This window comes from Pinus tabuliformis, chromosome 2_1 (genome assembly GCF_031772625.1).
Source record: "Pinus tabuliformis cultivar Carrire ecotype Pingquan chromosome 2_1, CPIR1, whole genome shotgun sequence".
NCBI classification, from domain to species: domain Eukaryota; kingdom Viridiplantae; phylum Streptophyta; class Pinopsida; order Pinales; family Pinaceae; genus Pinus; species Pinus tabuliformis.
The window spans coordinates 570,813,446-570,835,816 of record NC_142299.1 but is presented as its reverse complement, the minus strand read 5'-3'; the positions used below and the strand labels follow the sequence as shown (position 1 = coordinate 570,835,816).

General features: G+C 37.9%; 1 protein-coding gene across 1 annotated transcript in view; it reads right to left on the bottom strand.

Annotated features, from left to right (window-relative positions):
• LOC149201726 (Mitochondrial import inner membrane translocase subunit Tim17/Tim22/Tim23 family protein) overlaps positions 1-22,371 on the bottom strand; it is a 95,744-nt gene that overhangs the window by 29,407 nt on the left and 43,966 nt on the right. Inside the window, exons 2-3 of the mRNA XM_089402994.1 lie at positions 15,319-15,437; positions 14,669-14,795 (exon numbers count right to left, since the gene is read on the bottom strand). Coding sequence (XP_089259120.1) covers positions 14,669-14,795; positions 15,319-15,437 — 246 coding nt within the window. The remainder of the gene's footprint in view (positions 1-14,668; positions 14,796-15,318; positions 15,438-22,371) is intronic.

The window sequence follows — 22,371 nt, the reverse complement described above, 5'->3', positions numbered from 1 at the left end:
CTATGCGTCTCTGCATCTCTGTCATCTGGCATCTGGCACCTCTGCTGGCATACCTCTATGTCCGTCTGACTACTCAATCGCTACACTTCAAAAGGTTTGCTCCATACCAAGGTCTGCTTCATTTCACCATAGCCTCAATACAATACAAATATTCATGCTCCTAGACAATAAGGTCTCTTTAGGCCATTTTTTTCTTAACAGAATACTACCATTACTAATCTTCTCTCAGTCTAGTGTTTGTCTTCATGTTGACTGCTCCTCTGCGACTTGAATGTGGCTTTGTTGGTGATGAAATCAAATGTCACAGTGCCTTGGTCCAGTCACCGAGACTCGCTTTCTCATGTCATAGTAATTCTTGATCTGGCCTCTGCGTTGGAACTTGGAACTATCCTCCGATGTTTCTACATTGGATATTCATGAGCTACATGAATTGCAAACTTGGCTCCATCTCCATCTCCCCCTGTCTTAGTAATCTCTGATCTCTATGCTAGGAAAAATGATCTCTGAGGTCGACACGCAGGAATGTCATGTTTTGGTTGTTTGTGTCATTTTGCAGGGATCCATATAGTCTTTTGGTGCCCTCCAAACTTTGCATAAATCATCTTTGAGGTCTCTGCCTATATGGTCTCTAAGGCCTGTATATTAGATATGGTTTTGGTTGCCATTCACGTGACAGTTCACGATAAACACACCAAGTGACCAAACATTAATGCTGGTAAGGTTTACTATTGTAGCACTCTGCTCCCCCTATGACTAATACCTTTCTCAAATGAAACCATAGCCTTTGCTAATTGCTTTTTCTTTGTATATCAGTAGGGCCTCAGTTATCTGCATACACTGTTCGACTTTGGGACTGGTAAAAGACATTAAAGTTAAGGTCATGGATAAAAGTTGCTCTGTCATCCTCGTGATGTTGTGGCTCCCCCTGTTACCAATATATCTATCAGACAATGATAAAGTTGCTCTCATAGTCTTTAGTTTTACAATTATTCTCCATGATATAATTGGTTCATTATATGTATACTTCATAATAGCAAGGTCAAAGTAGAAAGTTATGGTTTGTGTACTGAACCAGGCCTATTCTTAGTGAATGTTTCTTGATTGTTATTAGTTCTATGCTTTTGAAATCAAATACTTATGTGAAAATACATAGTAATGTTTGTTGTTGTTCTTGTGAATATGAATGCTCCTTCTGAGATTATATGTCTTTGTTGCATGCTAGTTACTCATTTTTTGCATAATTTTTTTGTATATATATAGATATACCTTTGAAAGTTGAATCAATTTGATGGTTCTCTTCATGATGAAGTTGGCCTGACCTCAGAGGTTCTGCATGTACAACTTAATCTTTATTCATACTGCTTCTCTGGCTGCCTCAAGGGTCTTGATGTCTAATTCAATGCTTCATTATTCTCTTATTCTTGTTGTTCATATGATTGTAGAGACTCCCCCTTAGATTATTCATCCTTTTCAAGTTTTATAGTCCTTTGATGCTCTTCTTTGAAGTCAAACTAATGAGAAGGAGCAGGGACTATCCCCAACTTGTGCCTTAGATATTCAAATGGTTCTCTTGCCAAAGGCTTGGTGAATATATCAGCTATCTACTCTTTAGTTGATATATACTCTAGCTTCACTATTTGCTCAGCAACCTGCTCTCTGAGGAAATGATACTTTATGGGAATGTGTTTAGTTTTAGAATGTAGCACTGGATTCTTTGAGATGCTTATTGCACTTGTATTGTCACACTTAATAGAGATGGGTTCACTGTATGTTACCTTCATGTCCTGTAGAGTCTACTTCATCCAAAGTACTTGTGTGCAACAAGTTGCAACTGCTATGTATTCCGCTTCAGCTATGGATAACGAGACTGAGGTTTGCTTTTTGCTCAGCCAAGCAACCAATGATTCTCCTAGGTAAAATGCACCGCCACTCGTACTTTTTCTGTCATCTATGCAACTGGCCCAATCTGCATCTGTGTGGGCTGTCAGTGAGAAGTCTTTTTCTATTGGGTACCACAATCCATAATCTGCTGTGCCTTTTAAATATCTGGAGATTCTTTTTGTTTCTAGTAGATGACTTTGCTTTGGTGTTGACCGATATCTTGCTACTAATCCAATTGCTTGGTCTAGAAGCAATTAGATAATAGGTTGTCTATCATAGATTTGTATAGCTTTGGATCAACCTCGGGTGATTCATCACCTTTACATAGCTTGCATCCAACAACCATGGTAGTAACAGGTTTACAATCCTCCATTTTGAACTTCAACATTTCCTTTAGATATTTCTCTTGAGAGATGAGAAGAAGGGCAAAAGTCGAGATGCCTAAATTCGATGGAAACGAAAAAAACAATGTTGCATGGATAAATAAAGTAGAAGAATACTTTGAGATATATGACATCAATGACGATGACGAAAAGCTCAGGCATGCATCCATGAAAATGGAAGGAGAAGCATATAACTGGTCTATGTGGTGGAAAAAGACAACACACGTCATTGGCTGGAGGAAATTTAAAGATGCATTCTTTAAAAGATTCCAAAGTGTAAAGGAAGAAGAGTTCTTTTCAAAACTCATCAAATTACGACAAAAAGGAAGTGTGGACGAATACACTCAAGAATGGGAGACCTTAGTAACACGAGTACCTGGGTTATCAGAATCTCGTCTAATTCAGTCATACATCTCAAGACTCAAAACCCATTTACAAGTAGAACTTGAGATGCATGACATTTCATCAATAGAAGTAGCAAGACGAAAAGCAAAAACAGCCGAAAAGAAATTCGAACAAATATTTTGGTCAAAATCTGAAAAAACATATTCAAGACGAAGAACACCTCAGTATGCAGACACAAAAAATACAAGATATGTTCCACCACATCATCGTGAAGATGAAAAATCTAATGTGGAAACGCAAAGGATAAAAGAGGGTAAATGCAAGCGTTGTGGTGAGAAGTGGGACCCCAAACATAGGTGTGCTAAAGGAAAAGAACCAAAGAACCTATATAATTGTGAAGCAACCAATGATTCAAACAGTGAAGATTCTGACATTGAAGAAACAGAAGATGCCCTAGAATTCTCACCAGAATTAGATGACGAAAGTATTCCGCAAGTGTCATTATCAGCTATGACAGGTATATCACAACCTCAAACTTTAAAGTTAAAAGGACACATAAAGAAGAACAACGTGGTGGTTCTCATTGACTCTGGTAGCACACACAATTTTTTAGATGCAACCGTGGCAAAGAGACTCAAATTTCCCTTACCAAACATGAAGGTGATGGTAGCAAATGGTAAGAAGAATGAAAAGGTGGGGAAATGCCATAAGGTTAAATTGCAGATTCAAGACTAAACTTTAGAGTCTCCATTTTTCACAGTGTCGTTAGGAGGAGTAGATGTAGCCTTAGGTATCCAGTGGTTACGAACTTTAGGTACTTATGCCGCCAACCACCAAGTACAATTTATAAAGTTCAATGGGGAGGTCAAAAGTACAAATTACACGGATTCCAAGCACCAAAAAATCAAATTGTATCATCATCTTAGATGATGAAGATGATTCGAAAGGGAGCACCCGCTTATGTAGTACATTGTCATTAATTAGAAATGTTATCTGCAAATATGACCAGTGAAGAATCACCAGAGATGCAAGATCTAATTCGGAAGCATGAAAAAGTATTTCAAGACCTACCTATGAAGATGTCGCCTAATAGGGAAATTGAGCACACAATAGAAGTCAAGGCAGGATCAGACCCTGTCAACATCAAGCCATACCGATATCCACATCACCAAAAAACAGAAATCGAGAGGTTAATCCAAGATCTCTTAAAGTGTGGGATCATCTCGAAAAGTAAAAGTCCTTACGCTGCTCCAGTGGTGTTGGTAAGGAAGAAAGATGGTTCATTCAGGCTATGTATTGATTATAGAGGATTAAACAAAATAACAATCAAAAACAAGTTCCCAATCCCCTTTATCGACGAAATGTTGGATGAGTTACATGGCGCAAAGTATTTCTCAAAATTGGACTTAAGATCAGGCTACTATCAAATTAGAATCAGATTAGAGGACATACCAAAAACGACATTCCGAACACATGAAGGTCACTATGAATTTAAAGTAATGTCGTTTGGATTAACCAATGCACCAGCAACGTTTCAAGCAACTATGAACGAATTATTTCGCCCACATCTTAGAAAGTTTGTATTAGTATTTTTTGACGATATTCTAATTTACAGTAAAACTTGGAAAGAGCACTTGCAACATTTGGACAAAGTTCTTACACTACTTAAAGAACACCAATTTTATGCAAAAAAATCCAAATGCACCTTTGGAAAGAAAGAAGTAGAATACCTTGGACACATTATATCCCATGAAGGCGTAAAGGTGGACCCTAACAAAATCAAAGCTATAAAAGAATGGACCAAACCTGCTAATATATCCAAGCTAAGAGGGTTCTTAGGTTTGACTGGATATTACCAAAGATTTATTAAAAACTATGCACATATAACTGCACCTCTAACAAATCTTTTAAAGAAGAATTCGTTTCTATGGGATGAGGAAGCAAGAAGGTGTTTTGAAAAATTAAAGGAAATTATGTCTAATGCTCCCGTATTAGCAACCCCAAATTTTTCTAAACCATTTATCATTGAGTGTGATGCTTCCGGATTCGGTATAGGTGCAGTATTAATGCAACAAGGACATCCAATAGCTTTTGAAAGTAGGAAGCTCAACAAAAGAGAACGCCTCAAATCCACATACAACAAAGAAATGCTCGCTATCATGCACGCACTAGCTAAGTGGAGGCAATATCTTTAGGGTAGTAAGTTTTCTATTCGAACAGACCACAACAGTCTCCAACATCTCCTTCAACAAAAAACACTTTCCAAAGAACAACAAAAATGGATTGAAAAAATTGTCGCTTTTGACTTGGAAATACTACATAAAAGAGGTAAAGACAATGTAGTAGCAGATGCCTTATCCAGGAAAGATGAAGAACCAACACTACTTGCAATTTCGGTTGTTGTTCCCGAGTGGCTTAATGAAATTCGAAGTGAGTATGCCAAGGATCCAGAAATAACGGCAATAATCAATAACCTTCCCAACAACTCAAAATTTGAGTGGAAGAATGATATCCTATGGTACAAGGGAAGAATCTATCTAAATACAAATTCCAAGTTTAAGTTTAAGATACTCAAAGAATCACATGACTCACCGTTAGCTGGACATGTAGGATTCTTTAAGACTTACTACAATGCACGTCAATCCTTCTTTTGAAGGGAATGAATCGTGATATTCAGAAGTACGTAGCAGAATGTGACACATGTCAAAGGAATAAAAGTGAAAATATTATGACTCCAGGATTACTTCACCCTTTAAACATTCCAAATCAGAAATGGGAAGCAATCTCGATGGACTTTATCGAAGGATTACCAATATCAGAAGGCAAGGACAAGATTTTCGTAGTAGTCGACAGACTCACCAAATATGCTCACTTTATGGCAATAAAGAAATCATACTCAGCAAAAGAAATTGCTGAAATATTTTGCAAAAATATATATGTGTTACACGATTTTCTGAAAGTCATTGTGAGTGATAGAGATGCCAAGTTCAAAGGTAATTTCTGGAAGGAATTGTTCAGCCATATAGGAACCTACCTAAATATGAGTTCCGCTTATCACCCTCAAACAGATGGCCAAACAGAGGTTGTCAATAAATGTTTGGAGGCCTACCTACGTTGCTACGCTACAGAAAAACAAAATAAGTGGGCTCAATGGTTACATCTTGCTGAGTGGTGGTATAATTCCACTTATCATACATCAGCAAAAATGATGCCATTTCAAGCTCTATATGGGTATGAACCCCCAAAATGGAAGGATCTAGCTATTGTCCAGACAAATCTACCTGTTGTTAAAGATCAACTAGAAGAAACCCAAAAAATCGTCCAAATATTAAAAGAAAATCTGAATAATGCTAGGAATCGTATGAAGCAACAAGCAGACCGTAACAGAACCGAAAGAGAGTTTGAAGTTGGAGAATGGGTATTTGTTAAGCTCCAACCATACAAACAATTATCCTTAAAACAGAAAGGAAAAAACAAATTGGCACCAAAACTTTATGGACCTTATCAGATCAACAAAAAGATTAGCCAAGTTACCTATGGTTTAAGCCTTCCAGAGACAAGTCGTGTTCACAACGTCTTCCACGTATATTGCCTTAAAAGGGCACTAGGTAATAACCAAATAGCGCAAACAACACTTCCATCCTTAGATGATGAGGGAAGAGTCATTTTAGAACCAGAAGGTATTTTGTCTACTAGAGAAAGAAAGCTTCGATATCGTACTATCAAGGAATATCCGATCAAGTGGAAGGACTTACCCGAAGAAGAAGCTTCTCGAGAGAATGAAGTATTTTGTCAACAACATCCTTCGTTACGTATGCTTTGAGGACAAAGCATTCTTTCGAGAGGAAGGCAATGTTATGTAAAAATTAATTAGTTTTAGGTTTATTATTTAATTTTAGGTTTAGTTAGACGAAAGGGCACGATCATAAGATCATGCCCTTTCCCAAAGGGTGCCCATGGCGGTATATAAGCCAGGAACCCCATTGTACTCAATCATTATCTGTCTATTCATCATTTTAATCAAATATTTATACATATATTTCTGCGTATCAGAAGTTTTTTGTTTCAATATGCCTTCTGATTTTTGTGAGATTTGCAAACCAAGGAACAAAGAAAGCTCTCCAATCATTGACATTTCAAACTTTGACTTCATTTCACTAGCAAACCATTGAACCAGAAAGTCTTTGTTGCTTCCAAACATTATATCATCAACACACACAACTATAATTAGAAGTTCTTTTTCATCTGACTTTATGTATAAGTTATTGTCAGTTGTACCTTTCTTGAAGCCTTGTTTTTGAAGATACTTGTCCAACCGAGAGTACTATGCCCGTGGTGCTTGTTTGAGTCCATACAGTGCATTCTTTGATCTGCAAACATCATTAGGATTATCTGATAGTTGGAAGCCCCCGGGTTGTTCTATGTACACTTCTTCTTCTAGCTCTCCATTAAGAAAGGCAGACTTCACATCCATCTGGTATACCTTTAATTTTGTGTGATAGGCAAAGGCAAGAAACATTCTAATTGCCTCCAACCTTGCCACCAGAGCGAAGGTTTCTTCATAATTCAACCCTTCTACTGTGAATAACCCTTGCATACCAATCATGCTTTATTTCTAACAATATGCCCTTGTTCATTCAGTTTATTTTTGAATACCCACTTTGTGCCTATGATGTTTTTTCCTGCTAGTATTGATGTCAGTGCGCAATTCTTGTTCTTTTCTATCTGGTCCAATTCCTCATTCATGGCATCTATCCAGTGTTTATCGTTTCTTGCTTTAGAAAAGTTCTTTGGTTCAATCATTGACAGCATGGCAATCTGAGCTTGATCTGTTGTCTCAACAAGTTTCCTTCTTGTTTGAACCCCTGCATATTTATCACCAATATTTTGATTATCAAGATGGTTCTTTTGTACATACCTTGAGGGAGCTCTTGAATAGGTCTTTGTTTCTTCTACATCTTCAACCTATTTTTCCTCTTCTTCACTGATTTGTTGATCTGGAGGATTGATAAAAGTTTGTCTTCTTGTTCTTGATAGGTAGTTCCTCACCAACCTTCACATCTATACAATCAACAATCTTATGCAATCTTTTATTGTAGCACTTGTATCCTTTACTTTTTGTTGAATACCCCAGGAAGATTTCTTTGTCTGATCTAGCATCAAACTTTCCCAAATTCTCATCATTGTTTTAAATATAACACTTACTGCTGAATACTTTGAAATGTTTGATTGATGTTGGTTTTCCATGCCATAATTCATAGGGTGTCTTATCACAGTTGGGTCTGAGATGTGCCTTATTCAGTATGTGAATTGTTGTGTGAATAGCTTCTTCCCAATAGGTCTGAGGAATGTTCCTTTCCTGCATCATAGCTCTATCCATTTGTTGTATTGACCTATTCTGCCTTTCAACAACTTCATTCTGCTAGGGTATGTCTGCAATGGTGTATTGCCCTTTTATTCCATGTTCATCACAGAAATCTGCAAATTCATCTAATGTGAACTTTCCTGCTCTGTCCAATATACACTTCATCTTGCAGCCTATTTGGTTCTCTGTCAATGCCTTGAAGACCTTAAACTTCTCAAATGCTTCTGATTTGTTTCTCAAAAAGGCTACCCATGTTAGTTTGGAATAATCATCAATCACTAGCATGAAGTAACACTCACCTCCAGGTGCTTATGTTCTAGAAGGCCCACACAGATCCATATGTACTAGTTGCAGTGGCTTGCTAGTTGATAGTTGATCCTTGGTCTTGAATGGAACATGAGCTTGTTTCCCCATTTGGCATGACTTGCAAATAGGATTTTGAGGCTTCATTATCTTAGGCAAATCTCTTACAGCTCTCTTTTTACTTAGTCTAATGATATGGTCAAAGTTTAGATGCCCTAGTCTCCTATGCCACAACCAACATTCATCTTGTTTGCCCAAATAACATTCTTCATTGTCTTCCTTCAAAACATATACATTGTTTTCTATTCGGATTCCTTTGGCCAATATCTTTCCTATTGTAGCAAACCTTATCTCACAATCCCGAGCTCTCAAGATGACATCACAACCTATATTGCACATCTGGCTTACACTCATCAAGTTATGTTTCAGTCCATCTACGAACAATACATCTTTTGCTTTTCCTTTGTCAGTATTCAAGCTAATTGTACCCTTTCCTTTTATTTTTCCTACAGCATCATTGCCGAAAGTGACATTTCCAAATTTATTTTCATCTAAAGACAAGAACTTGCTTTTGTCCCCAGTCATATGCCTAGAGCAACCACTGTCCACATACCATTGACTATTCTGATTCTGAGCATATAGAACTAGGCCACACTTACTCGTTTTCTTCTCTTCCTTCTTCTTTCTCCACTGCATGGATTCCTCTGTCCTATGATTGTCCTGAGGCTATGATCCGAAACTTTTGAGTTGACATTCATAATACTTGTGACCAAAATTGGGGGCTTCAGAAAGTGGAGCAAATGGATTATTGTTCCTGCTCATGTTTATTTTTGTATTTACAGATCTGTTGTTCCCTTCATTTCTTCTCAGACTTCTTGTTTCATTCCTTCTGACGTATGCTTTGTAATTTACCAGCCTTGTGGCCAAAATATTTGCATAAGTAACAATATCCACAGAAAGAATTTGCATACCTGGGGAAGGATGGTACTTGTTAACAAGGTTTCCTTGGCATCCGATAATTTTGTCTTTTGAAAAAATAAGGCCTCTGGTAACTCATTGTCTGCTTGTCCAATCTTCTTGTCCGTTGTTGTTGAATAGGATTAGTTCTTTGATGCTGCTGAATGAGATGAATCTTCAGCTTCTCCTTAGGTGCATCGTTGCCTTGTTAATGAAGTGTGTTGTTGACACCCTTTTTCTCTCATTGTTGTGGGCTGTCATTATCTATTGTGACAACTTTGACAAAACTGATGGTCCTTTTATCCTTTGTCTTCTTCTCATTGATTTCTCCTTCATAGCCCAAACCAACTTTCATGAGCGGAGATCTTTGCGCATTTAGTGTCATATCCAACTTTTCAAACTCCTTTATGTATTGAAGGTTCATATTCAATTCAACCCATGTTTTCTCTAGCTTCTTTCTCAGGGTAAATACTACTTCTTCCAGCTTTTCACACTCTTAGTTTTTCTCTTATAAATGTTGTAGTAGGATGTCTTCCACCTTCTTGGCCTCCTCTAATTCAACTTTTAATTGAATAAGTTCTTCAGACATAGGCTCTTCTTTAACATATTTTAACAAGAGAACTTTTTGTTTCTTGTTATTTTTCTTGACTCTTTCAATCTCTTCTAGGGCACTAATTAGCTCCCCCTCAAGGTCTACTTCACCTTCTTCTTCTTCACTCAACTCACATTCATTAAACTTTTTAGATTCAGACTCTGAGGCCATAAGCAGAAATTCACTAATTCCTTCTTCATCAGAGGATTCATTTGTATTGTTGACCCTGCTACCTACACCTACCTACAAGTCAGTGAAAAAAAGCCTTCAACCCCACAAGGTGTGGTTGGTGGCAGGGAACTAAGAGAAGGGGTTGTCACACTAAATCCCTTCTCTCTCTGTTTAAGCTATCTCCTAAGTTAGCTATGGGGGGTGGTCCCTAAATGGAAAACTAAGTTAAAATAAATGTGAGGTTCTAAGAGAGATGTTAAAGTGAAAGTGGATTACTTTTAAGAATTATGAGCCAAATATAATATAAGCAATAAAAATCATTAACATAATAAAACCATAAAACCAATAACTTAAGATAAATTGCTCAACAAAAATGAAAGATACATTTGCTCAAAACAAAAGTAGAATGCTTCTAACAATGAAAACAAAGCAATCCTGAAATGGAAACAAAGATGTTAGCACGATAATCAATACAAGATAATAAATGATTTCAAACTATAATCAATGCCTAAATTAAAGCATATAGAGATATCTTGCAAAAGGAAAAGAAATTAGTATTCTACTTGCAAAAGGAAAATGAAACAGTGCTTGCCAACATAAAATATTCAATAATGACAAGTAGAATGGACAATTGCAAGTAAAACCATAAAATGTATTAGCATGAGATGCACTTATACTAGATTTGAATGCAATTAGTCTTGGTTGTTTTTAATCTAAAATACCTAATCTAAGTGAGAAGTCCTCCTCTTAAGCTCTTACCAAAGGGTAAAAATTGGGGTGTTTGTAAGAAAGAGGGGGCGAAGGCACAGAGGTGTCATTAATGATACCCGTCCCCTGAGTCTTACGAGTCAGTGTGTGCCTTCATTCCTACAAGGGGATAAGCCACCTTCATAACTGCAGGGTCACAACGCCTTTACCTTACTTCATACCAGATGGAAGAACTTTCCAAAAAAGCATTTTTCCCTATACTTTCTATCAACCAAGCTTATGCTTGGAAGTTAATTTTAGTGAGACTTTGGAAGCCTAGTTTGGAAGCCTTCCTATACTAAAATGCCTAGATGAGAGTGCACATTGTGTTAATTCCCCAATTAAAATATACTTACATGCACATGCTTCATAAATGGAAAATGAAATAGCTTGTAAAACTTTGAGAATTTAGCATGTAAATGAACTCATATGTGCTTGCATGGAAAATAGACAAATGAAGTAGATTGCTTTAAAGCTACGATTGTTCCAAAAAAAATGCTTCAAAAGTTACCCATGTGTATAACCAAAAAGTGAAGCATGTACTTAAAAGAATAATCAAAACTTGCCACAATGTTGCATGTTTGCACATAAGATAAAATTTACAAGTTAAAGCTTATGCATGTAAGAGATTTAAAATTAGAAAATGATTGCACGATTATAATGTGAATTAGGGGGAAGATGGCTCTATCTTTGAGCGAGGACTTGAACCTATTCCCTCTGAGCGGGTTTGGTTAACTCCCATCAACGATTTGAAGCTTATCGCCGCTTTCAGTCTGGCCAATCGACTCTAGCGCTTTTTCTGGGGCTGTTGACAGGTAAGTTTTTGGAGTGGGGTTTGTCTATCGGTTTTCGAGGAGGCTTCAGATGGATGCAGGACAAGATCCACATGTTGATATGGACGAAGATCTCATTGATTATTTTGCCGACCCGTATGAATCAGTGTCGATCTAGGCAGAATTGCCACCTCAGCCTCCAATGATGGATCCACCAGCAGCAGAAGGGTTACCGGTCTCTCAGGTGGCGGAGGTTAGGGTTTCATCAGAGGTGGTTTTTGAAAACCCTAGTCCTCGGGACTTTGTTAGTACTTTTGTTGTCGGTCAGCACACGCTTGGGTTTCAGAGCTCTGAGGTTCCTGTGGATCCCTTTTCTCAGTCGCATATCGATCTTTCGATTCCATCGCCATCTTCACTACAATTCCTAGCGACATGCTTCAACCCTTGCTCATCTCCGACACTCACCGACGGAGTTCCCCATCAGAGTGGGATCTTGGAAGAGACAACTTATAATTTTGATCTGGGTCCCTCTAGGATTCCTTCTCTTACAGTTGGAGGGAAGATCCATCCTACAGACGTCGTGAACATCTTTCAGGACCTTCAGATCTCCGCACCTACTCAGACATCAGGTTTCTTTGTTGGTCCCTCGATCAATTCCCCGGATTGGTTGCAGACGAAAGCCAAGGTTGATTCCCCTTTGGATTCGTGGTCACAAGACCCTGCTGTTCCGAAGGGAGGGCCTCAGAAGAAACGAGAAAAGAAAACAAAAAGCACCAAAGTTAGAGAAAGAGGAAGATTGTTGGTGTTAAGGTAGGGCATCAAGTTGGACGAAGTCATGGAAACTGCAGACGGTGTATTAGTGGTAAGGGTCTGCGGCAGAAAGTACTCAGCGTCGCGTCTGAAGAAGTGGGTTGCTGAAATTTGGGGGCAAATTCTCGATTCATTACCATCGGTGGTAACCATGACCAGAGGATGGTTTGTCCTGCGTTTCCAGTGAATACATTATATTTACCCAATATTTAATTTTTGTTGTTGTCTTATTTATTTTTAATATTCCATATACGAACCACTTTAATTCATGCAAATTTGTAGAAATGATAGAGATCTATTTTGATACAACTTCCTTGCGTGGCAATCAACCGTGTCAGATGGATACTTATATTAAACATGTTTTTTGGGATTGACAAGTGGCTTTGATGTACGATGAATGGGTTGCTTCGGAATTTGTCACTCTTTTTTGTTCCTCTGCATTGGAAAGGAACCATTCTAGGATACAGATGAATCACCATGAAGCATTATAGGGAAATATGGATGACTATTTGACTAATGGGAATACTTTTGCTTGTAAGATACCTTGCAATGGTCATGGGATGCGATAGGCATTCATAAGAAAAGGGACAAGACCATAATGTCTAGAGGGCAAAAAATAATAACAAATAAATGTGGAGATCCAAGGGATGGTTGGTATTTCTCAACTACCTGCCAATGATGATTTTTTTTATCACAAGTATCAATTTTTAATCTTTTTACAGTTTTCATAGGTAGCACAGTAACAAAAGAAGATATCAGTAGAAATCTGTAATTTCTTCTCTCTCCATAGCTTTCTTTTCCTGATTTAATAAAAAATTTGGCTACCTGACAGAGGGAATTTTGGCCATAAGCCAAGGAAGTTTACAAGCACAAAGAAATTGGCCACATACCAGCAAGGTTCAAACTTGTTCTGATACCACTTGGGAAGTACCTTGTGCTAGTGAGAGTCAGTGACAGGATGCCATAGGCATTCTAAGAAATGGGGCAAACCCATATTGTCCAAAGGAACTAAATAATTATTAAAAGACGTGAATGATACAAGAATTGTTGATATGCAGTCAGGAAGACTAGCAGTTATATAGTATTGAAGAGACATGACTATGCTAATGGACACAGTCCTTTATCATAGTTATTTAGCATTAATTAGGTATATTACATTGCCCTAGAAGCATAGATTTCAAGCCACGTTTGATGAGGATTCTGTCTTCAATATGGGAAAAATCACAGCAGTTGAGACAGACTCAGTCATTTATTTTTCTGATGGTATTTTAATCTTCAGCAAAGATATGTATTCTCTTGAACCGGAGATAAAGTGGATATGTTGGCAATCCTTACATCTGTGGGAAGGGGTTGTATATATAATTATTAGTCACTACCTAGACCACTGAATTGTATCCATAAGCACTACTGTACATATACTTCCGTTCAGAAAATTTAATATAAGATGCAAGTTTTCAAAAAGAAAAAGAAAGGTCAATGGTGTTTACAAGAAGCAAAACAATATAGGTATAATATATGTTGTTAAACACGAATTGACTGAATGATCACTTTTTCCAAGTTGGACAGTAGTACTTACTACTGACTATGCACATGGCTATTATTATTTACTTGGCAATAATTCTTCAAGACTAAGTTCATTACAATTTTATGAATTTTATACCAGCACTGTAACAAGTTGGCATACATATTTACATTTATAGAACAATCTCATGAATTCACATCATATATATTGAAATGCGTGCTAAGTAGTACAAAGCACAAATCTCTGACAGTCCTTGGTAATTAGAAATTTCAATAGGATGTAAGAGAAAGGTTTATACAAGTTTATACAGTGTCAGGAGGCGCATTCCAGAAGACGTAAATTATGCAGGCTTTATTGTAAAGTGCAGGTGTCAATGCCTTTTATGATTGAGCTTAGGAAGTGCATAAATGGCTTAACACAGACAAAATAAAATACAGCCATGCTTGCAGCAGGTGGAGTGACACATGCACACCCATATGGAAAGAGAGAGAATATACAAGTCACTTGAGCCGAGACATTATTACTGGCTAACCATGTAAGCATCATTTTTCTATTGCTTTGTTGAAGATCAGCTGTTCTCAGAAGCCTTATCCCCTCTTGAAACAAAAAGGACAAAGTAGCCGGCAGGCAAATGCTTGCCCTACCAAGTTCTTTTTTCTGTTCACAGTATGTGATTTTAGTGATTTAATGAAGATGTTGTTTCCAAGGAAAAGAAAATCTGTTATAACTATTTTGACTCTATTTTCACTGTATATAGTGTAACTCAGGCAAACAGATGATCAGTGCAGATAACATGGTTGGAATTTGCTAGTAACTTACCTTGAAAAGGCCACCTTGAACAAGTGCAAAGAAAAGACCAGAGGTAACCGCATTTGCTGCCTGATTTGGTCCCCCCATGCCACTTACCAGTGAGAACATTGCTCCTGAACCAAATGCTGCAACCATACTGCAAATAATAATATCATAAGATATGTGTCTAGCAATGTTTAGATGACAAGGAATCAGAAGACATGTCTATAAATTTAAATAAGAATAGTATCAACAGGAAGGAAATAAGATATAACTAGGGTTTTTCCTTGGAAAAGCTCCAAATGAGACAAATATATAAATATGAGTTCAATACTTTTAAACAGAACCAAAAACAATTGAGCAGAAGATGGTTAGAAAGCAGAAGTTACCCCTATAGTTTAAGTTTTCAATGTGTCCTCATTCCGCATGTTTTACAAAGTGAAATTTTTTTGAGGAAAATAATAACAACTTGTACCATATTACTAGAAGCATCCAAACTTTCTTCAAAGGTTCAGTTACTCTTAGGACCACCTCAAGCCTAATCCATCAGTTAATTAACAGCAGAATTTGAATTTAATTCTAAATAATTGTAATATATGGTGCAAAACATGGCACTCAAAATAAATGTAGATGGGGCACTCAAAATAAATGTAGATGGTCAAGCAACTCTGAGGCTTCACCTGGTTTGAACATCCTCAACCCCACCACGTAGCCTTTTCATTGCACATGTGATACCTGCATTAACACCAGTCATAACTGCAAAGTTCCGAGCTTGCAAAAGTGGCCCACCTGTAAATGCCTGCCATAAAATTCTATATATTAAGACATGTTTACAGATGAAGTTTTAGGTTACAATCAAAATTTGCAAACAGATATGCCTTTAGAGTAACTTGGAAAATAAAAGAAAGAAAGCCAAATCTATTAACAAGGACAAAAAAGGCAAAAACAGGGCATGTATATGCTTCAATGTGCAATAGCATACAAAAAAAATGAAAGAGAAACTGTGTCTAAGCTCCAAGTTTTTACTTTCAATTAAGTATTTTTCCAGATATTTCATACAGAAGATTTCAGATTTGGAGTGTCTATTGAGCTTGAAATCTTTGTGACTTGGCTTATAAGGTTTTTCTAGTTTTCATTTGACATGCCATTTTTACTCTCAGTCTAACCTATCTTTTTCAGAATCACATTTAGTAATTCCACCATCTCATCTTCTTTTCAAACCTGAGGTTCTGTTCTGTGTTTTCACAAATTTGTTTTCTACATTTAATCTCAGCCAAACATTTTTAATCTCACTTCTATATTATGTGCAGCCTAGGTTTTTACATGTCTTTCAGATATTATAACTTTCCAATATATATATAGATATATATATATATATATATATATACACTCTTTGGAGTTTTACTTTCTAAGTATTAGCTTTGTGCGCCTAAAATCCAACCCATGAGATTTGCCACCTAATTTCTCATGATTCACATTTCTTCTAGGATCTGTCCTGCCATAACATCTAGTGGTCATTGCACCAAGAGAAGCGAGGTGCACTCTCATACCAGTGTGGATGACATTTGCAATGTCTGTATAATGTTTATAAATCAAATGACAAAAATGTCGAGGTCCATAATACAAAAGAAGTAGACCATTAATTACCATGATGTAAAAAATAATATATAATACTAAAGCAAAAACCAGCATAGATGCATCTTATCCTGAGATCTTTTCAGCGTCAAGGTTGTTCCTTGATATTTCTTTGATCTCTCTCAGTGCTTAATCAAACCAGGGTAAAGATGGATCTATGCCAGTGTAATCATAATTCCATGACAATTCTGCTCCACTTTATGCCTTGCTTTTCCTCTTTAAGGTCAGTGAAGTTTGCTGCCATTGCCTGAAATATTGTCATATAAACAAGTGCCCTTTCTTCCCGCTGCCATTCATAGTGGGTCCCTCTTTAACTTTTCTTGCCACTTTTAGAAACTTCTTCCCTAGCTATTGGCAAGCTAAAGTTTTTCTAAGGTTAACCCTTTGAAATTTCCTCCCTTGGGGTTTGCCAAAGTGAACTCTTGTAGGGACAAATGACGGTTTCTGGAACCTATGATATGCTACATTACTTTTCAAGCATATATAATTGCTTTTAGTGTTTGTCATAAGCTGCACTGCCTCTCAAATAATACAAACATCCAACTCAATGTTTAATTTGAATTTAATTTTCATACAGCTATAAAATCTTTCTAAGGTTGACCCTTTGAAATTTCCTCCCTTGGGGTTTGCTAAAGTAAACTCTTTTAGGGACAAAAGACGGTTTCGGGAACCTATGATATGCTACATTACTTTTCAAGCATATATAATTACTTTTAGTGTTCATCATAAGCTGCACTACCTCTCAAGTAATACAAAACATCCAACTCAATGTTTGCTATGAATTTAATTGTAATACAGCTATAAAATCCCAGTTTATCCCTCTCTACGGACACAAGGAAGTGATTAACTTTGGAAGGTAACAGTCAATATTTCTTCCATAGCATATCTTCACAAATCTTACCTCGATGAGTTTGACCTTTATACATTTGCATCTTCCTCAGTAAAGGGCCATTAATCAGCCACATTCATAAATCATGTTGGCAACCAATTATCTAGCAACAAGCAAACATTCCTGACCTAATTGACATTTATATTTCATAGTCTATTAATACCTTCATCATCAATACAATTACTTGGCACAAGGAAGGTTTATCTCTAAGTTGCAGAAAATGCCTAGTTTGCCCACATCCTAATCTCGCACTGCTCGGAAATGCCGAAATGGTACAAAATGCCTTGGAAATGCCAATAATCATAACATACAATGTTGCCAGATTTGGAAGCACTGTACAATATAGACTTCATTTTAAGCACAAGCACAATTTCACAAGAAAGAAGAAAATGAAATTGCACTGAAAAGATTAATTAAGCTAGAGAGACCAATTCAAGTTACTCATAAACTCTTGTGTGTATTATTGCTTGACATGGATACAATTAAATAACCCTCCTTGAAAGGGAACCAATGCACACTAGGTTGAGGTTCCATATTGCGTGCACACTATAAAATAGAAAAGCACTTTCTCTTGTTAGCTAGTAGCCTAAAATTGAAGTAGGAGACTCTAAAATAGAGTGAAAGTCTAAAATAGGGTTGACTAAAGATAAATGGAATCAAATATAATTTAGGACTGAAGTAATAACTCCCTCCTGTAGCTCCTAACTCAGAAATAGCAAGAAAACTCCAAAAACAACATTGAAATAAGGATAAGGTGATTAGGTGAGTGGATAAGCTTGTGGATAAGGCAATCTCCCAAAATAAGAGAGGAAGTGTGCATTAGTGATTAAGGACCCTACGGATAAGGTAATGCGCACTGGTGGTTAGGAAATAGCCATGTCACTACCCAATCACTACCAGTCTACCATGTCATCTTAGGTGGCACCCCTAGTTAGAAAAAGACTTACTAAAAATAGAAAACGCTAAAAATAGAAGATGATCCCAGATGGTAGGGAATATCTAGTAGATGAAGAAAAGTGTTCATATGGGGACCTAATTATGTATGGATGAGACCCTAAGTGTGCATTTACCCCAACACTCCCACTGAAGCACAACCAGTGAGTGTGAATTATGAATGAGTATCCATAATTTCCAGCCATTTTAGGTACTCATGTACACGGGTGGGACTAATGAAGGAAAGCCCAATGGAAACAGAAGTTAAAAACCCCCTCAAAACAAGAATGCTAATGCTAGCATGATCAGATGCTAGGCAATTGTGTCCTTCACCCTTAAGAGCTCACACAAAGTTGTTATCCTCTACTCAGTGAAACTCTTGGTGAAGATGTCTGCAATCTGCTCAAAAGAAGGGTAGTGTTGCATGTCAATGACTCCATCATGAATCTGTCTTCCAATAAAGTGCATGTGAACCTCAATGTGCTTAGTCTGTTGCCTCCATACTATGTCTCTATAGAACTTGAGTGCAATCTAATTATCACACCATATCATTTTTGGACAATGAAACTGAACATCCAATTATGTAGGAAAGTGCTACAACCATATAGCCTTAGTAGTGTTCATCGCACCCTTGTACTCCACCTTTGTTGATGATAAAGCAATAGTTGGCTGCTTCTTGCTTGACCAACATATCGAATCAAATTCAAGGTAGAGAACATAGCTTAAGGTGGACTTGCGATCTGTGCCATTGCCAGCCCAATTTGAGTTTGTGTATCCAACAAGATCTAAGGAAGGCCCTGCTGCATAGTGTAAACCAAAGCAAATAGTCTCCTTCATATATCTGATAATCCACTTTGTTGCCTTCTAGTGTAGCTCATGTGGGTCCTGCATGTACCTGGAAACTGTTCCAACTGCATAAGAGATGTCAGGTCGAGAGTAAGGTACAAAAGACTCCTAACTAACTATCAATACCTAGTAGAGTCAAACAAAGGTGTCGTACCACCATCTTCTAGCTTAACCCCATAAAGGAAGAGGGTTGAAGTTACCTTGCAACCTGTCATCTGAAATATGTCAAGGATATCTCTGGCATACTTGGACTGATACATCTTGATCCCTAAATCAGCTTCGTTGACTTCAAGACCAAGGAAGTTGTGCAACAGTCCCATGTTTGTCAGAGCAAACCTATCATGCAAATGAAACTCCAATGCAACAGTGAAAGAGGTTGAACTCCCTGTAATAAGTCATGTACATAGAGTACTATCATTCCATCTGTGGTCCTCTTGGTCCTATAAATCCCCTTACATCTAACAAGTTTCCTTTTGGGTGGAAAAGGGACCAATTGTGATGTGTTATTCCCTATCAAGGAATTGTACTCCTGCATCGTTGCCTACCAGAAGGGGTTACCTTCAATCTCTACATAAGATTGAGGGGCTGATTTGAGCACCATATAGCTGTGAATAAGTAACGGAGACTTCGTGGCTACAAAAGCTAGTAGAATGTCCACAAATTGTGATCCGATTCTCCAGGGATTAATAGGATCACCCATTAGTTCACTAGCTGCCTGAGGTGTCTGTTGTACCCATCGAGGTCTATGCTCTAGATCTGTAATATCTGTTAGATTTTGTAGCATAGGATGGTGTTATAGTCTCAATAGTTGTCAGAAAGGCTAAGAAACACTAGGACTCATAGTTTTAAGACTCGGACTCGGATTCAGAACCGGGCGAGGGTTGACTCCAACTCGGACTCCGACTCGGTATCAACTTGGCCTAGTTGATTTCAGTGACTCGGTCATTGTAAAAAATACAATAATTTTTTTTTTATGAGAAAAAAACATAATTTTAAAGATTTTCATTCATGCTTCCAAACTCAAAGCATTAGAATATAGAGAGAAGACAACATATGATCAAAGTATGCTCATGAATCTACCTATTATATCAAAATGGCACCCATTGCACTATCCAATACATATAATATATAGAGATCAAAACAAAAACACATAACCAAGTAGGCCCTAAATGGCCTCTACAACAAAACATCACTAGTCACTACTGCTAGACAAGGCAAGATCATCTGGCTCAAACTCTGAATCAGAGTCAGATAGGGAAACCTCTAGCCTCCTCAATGCTGCTCCAATGATTGCCCAAGAACCTCCTCACTACTGCTCCAAAAACCAATTCCAGCTCTTCACAAACTCCTCACAAATGCAATGAGATAGTTGTGAGGAAATGTGAGGGGGTTGGGTCACTTTTATAAGCTTGGGAGAGGGGTAGAGGCATTAGGAAAAACAAAAGACAAAAAAACTCAATTTCAAGTCCACCTTGCCGCCCTTTTTCCCGTGGACCAGCTCAGTCGGTTTAAGACGGGCTCAGTCAAGCCGACCAGTCCGTTACCGAACTAGCCGAGTCAGTGTCCAGCTCGGCTAGTTTGGTAACGGAGCGGCTTTATGACCGAGTTAGCCCTAGCAGGAGTCTAGCTCGGTCTCCCAAGCCGAATCCGATTCAGACCGGCCTAGTTTTAAAACTATGTTAGGACTCCATAACCCAGAAAAAAGTTTCAAGAAAATCCACCTAGGAATGCCCTAATTAAGTTAATTAATCAGTAATTAAATTTTCCATAAGTCTAACTTAGGGAAAATGATTAATTAACAAGAATTAATTGAGAAAGGTGAGATTTATCTAAACTCACACGGATCGACTAGGAAATAATCTCAACCATTGATTAAGATTTAATCTTGGTCGTCAGAGTCCCACAATGAGATTATAAGAAAAGTCGATGGGTAGATGGTGGAACACACTTGAGATCAATTTCCTTGGGCAGTTCGACTTTCCAGAGAGCAGCAGCAGTTTGTCGGAAGAGTTCGGGCCAAAGAAGGGAAGCAGAGGCAGAGAGGGCCAGAGACAGTGAGTCTGGAGGAAGTTTTCCAGTTTTAGAGAGTCAAAAAGAGGAGGCCGGGATTTTCTCCATGAAGCAACGCAAGAATTGTGCAGTTGCTCCAGAAGAGCAATTCCATCCAGCTGAACAGGAAGACATTTTCAGTTCCAGAGGCCGTGAAGAGTTTCTAGAGGGTCGGAGAAGCATTTTCCCCAATCGGCAGCAGGCAAGACAGCTAGATTGGTAATCGATTCAAGCAGTGCATTTGGCAAGTAGCACAGGGGTGACGCAGAGCCTGCGCGGACCACTTAGACAACTAGCTTTTCAGAGGTCAGGCAGTGTCGAGATAGCTCAGAGAGAGGGTAAAATCCCTCTGAAAATTTTTTACAGTATTTCTCTTGGATAGATTCATCAGTTTTGGCGATATTTATTGTACTCAGAATTTCTCACTACTGCTTAATAATAAAAAGTAAAAACCCTCAGTCGTTGCATCAGTTTTCCCAAGTTGGGTTTTTCCAGGGACTTTTATCCCAAAAATAACGATGTTATATTTTTGTGTGTGTGTGCCAATGTTTTCTCAGTTTCAAGTCTATCTTCCGCATTATTTTTTATTTGTGAAGACTGCAGTGTCAGTAATTCATTGTTGTCGTAGCAATAAACTGCTAAATTAATTAACAATTAGAAGAATTAATTCCAGTTGCTCAATAGAATTTTAGTAGTTGAAACTTTCACATGGTATCAAAGCAATTTTGATCAAACGGGGAAGCTCAGAAGCGTAAGCAGAAAAATTCATTGTTTGGAGGGAACAACAAGGCGTTTTTATGTGGGTTGCGCAGTGCCTAACCGGGCAGTGCTAATTGCTTGAGCAATTCGAATTTTTAGTGCAGGGTTGCACAAAAACTCGGCTTGCTAGATTGAGTGATTCCAGCAGGCAAAAGGAGCAACAGTTCAATATTTTCGTTGGGCAGATTCCTTGTTTGGGCACAAAAGGGTTTTGCAACAGTTGCTATTGCAATATCAGCGTCGGGTGAAAGAGAAAGTGCACACACAGACAGAAATTTCTCTCAGAGGGTTTCTAGCCTAGAAATCCAAATGTCCAATTGCAGTTGGCAATAACTGCAAGTAGAATATCTCACTCCAGAAGGGAGTGCAAATAGCAGGCTCAATAACTGAGCAGGTGAAAGAGGGAGATTTTTGTTCCAATTTCAGAGATGGCCACAGTTGAGCTTAAAGATCAGGATAGGTTGGAGGGAGCCTCCAACTATGTCATTTGGAAGACTAGGATGCCCTTCCTAGTAAGATGAATTTGGACGGAAGACCTATTCAGATAATGATGTGGCAGTATCGACCGATGCAGATCAGCTAAAGGAATACTGGAAAGAGATGGCAAAGGCGAAGCGGATGA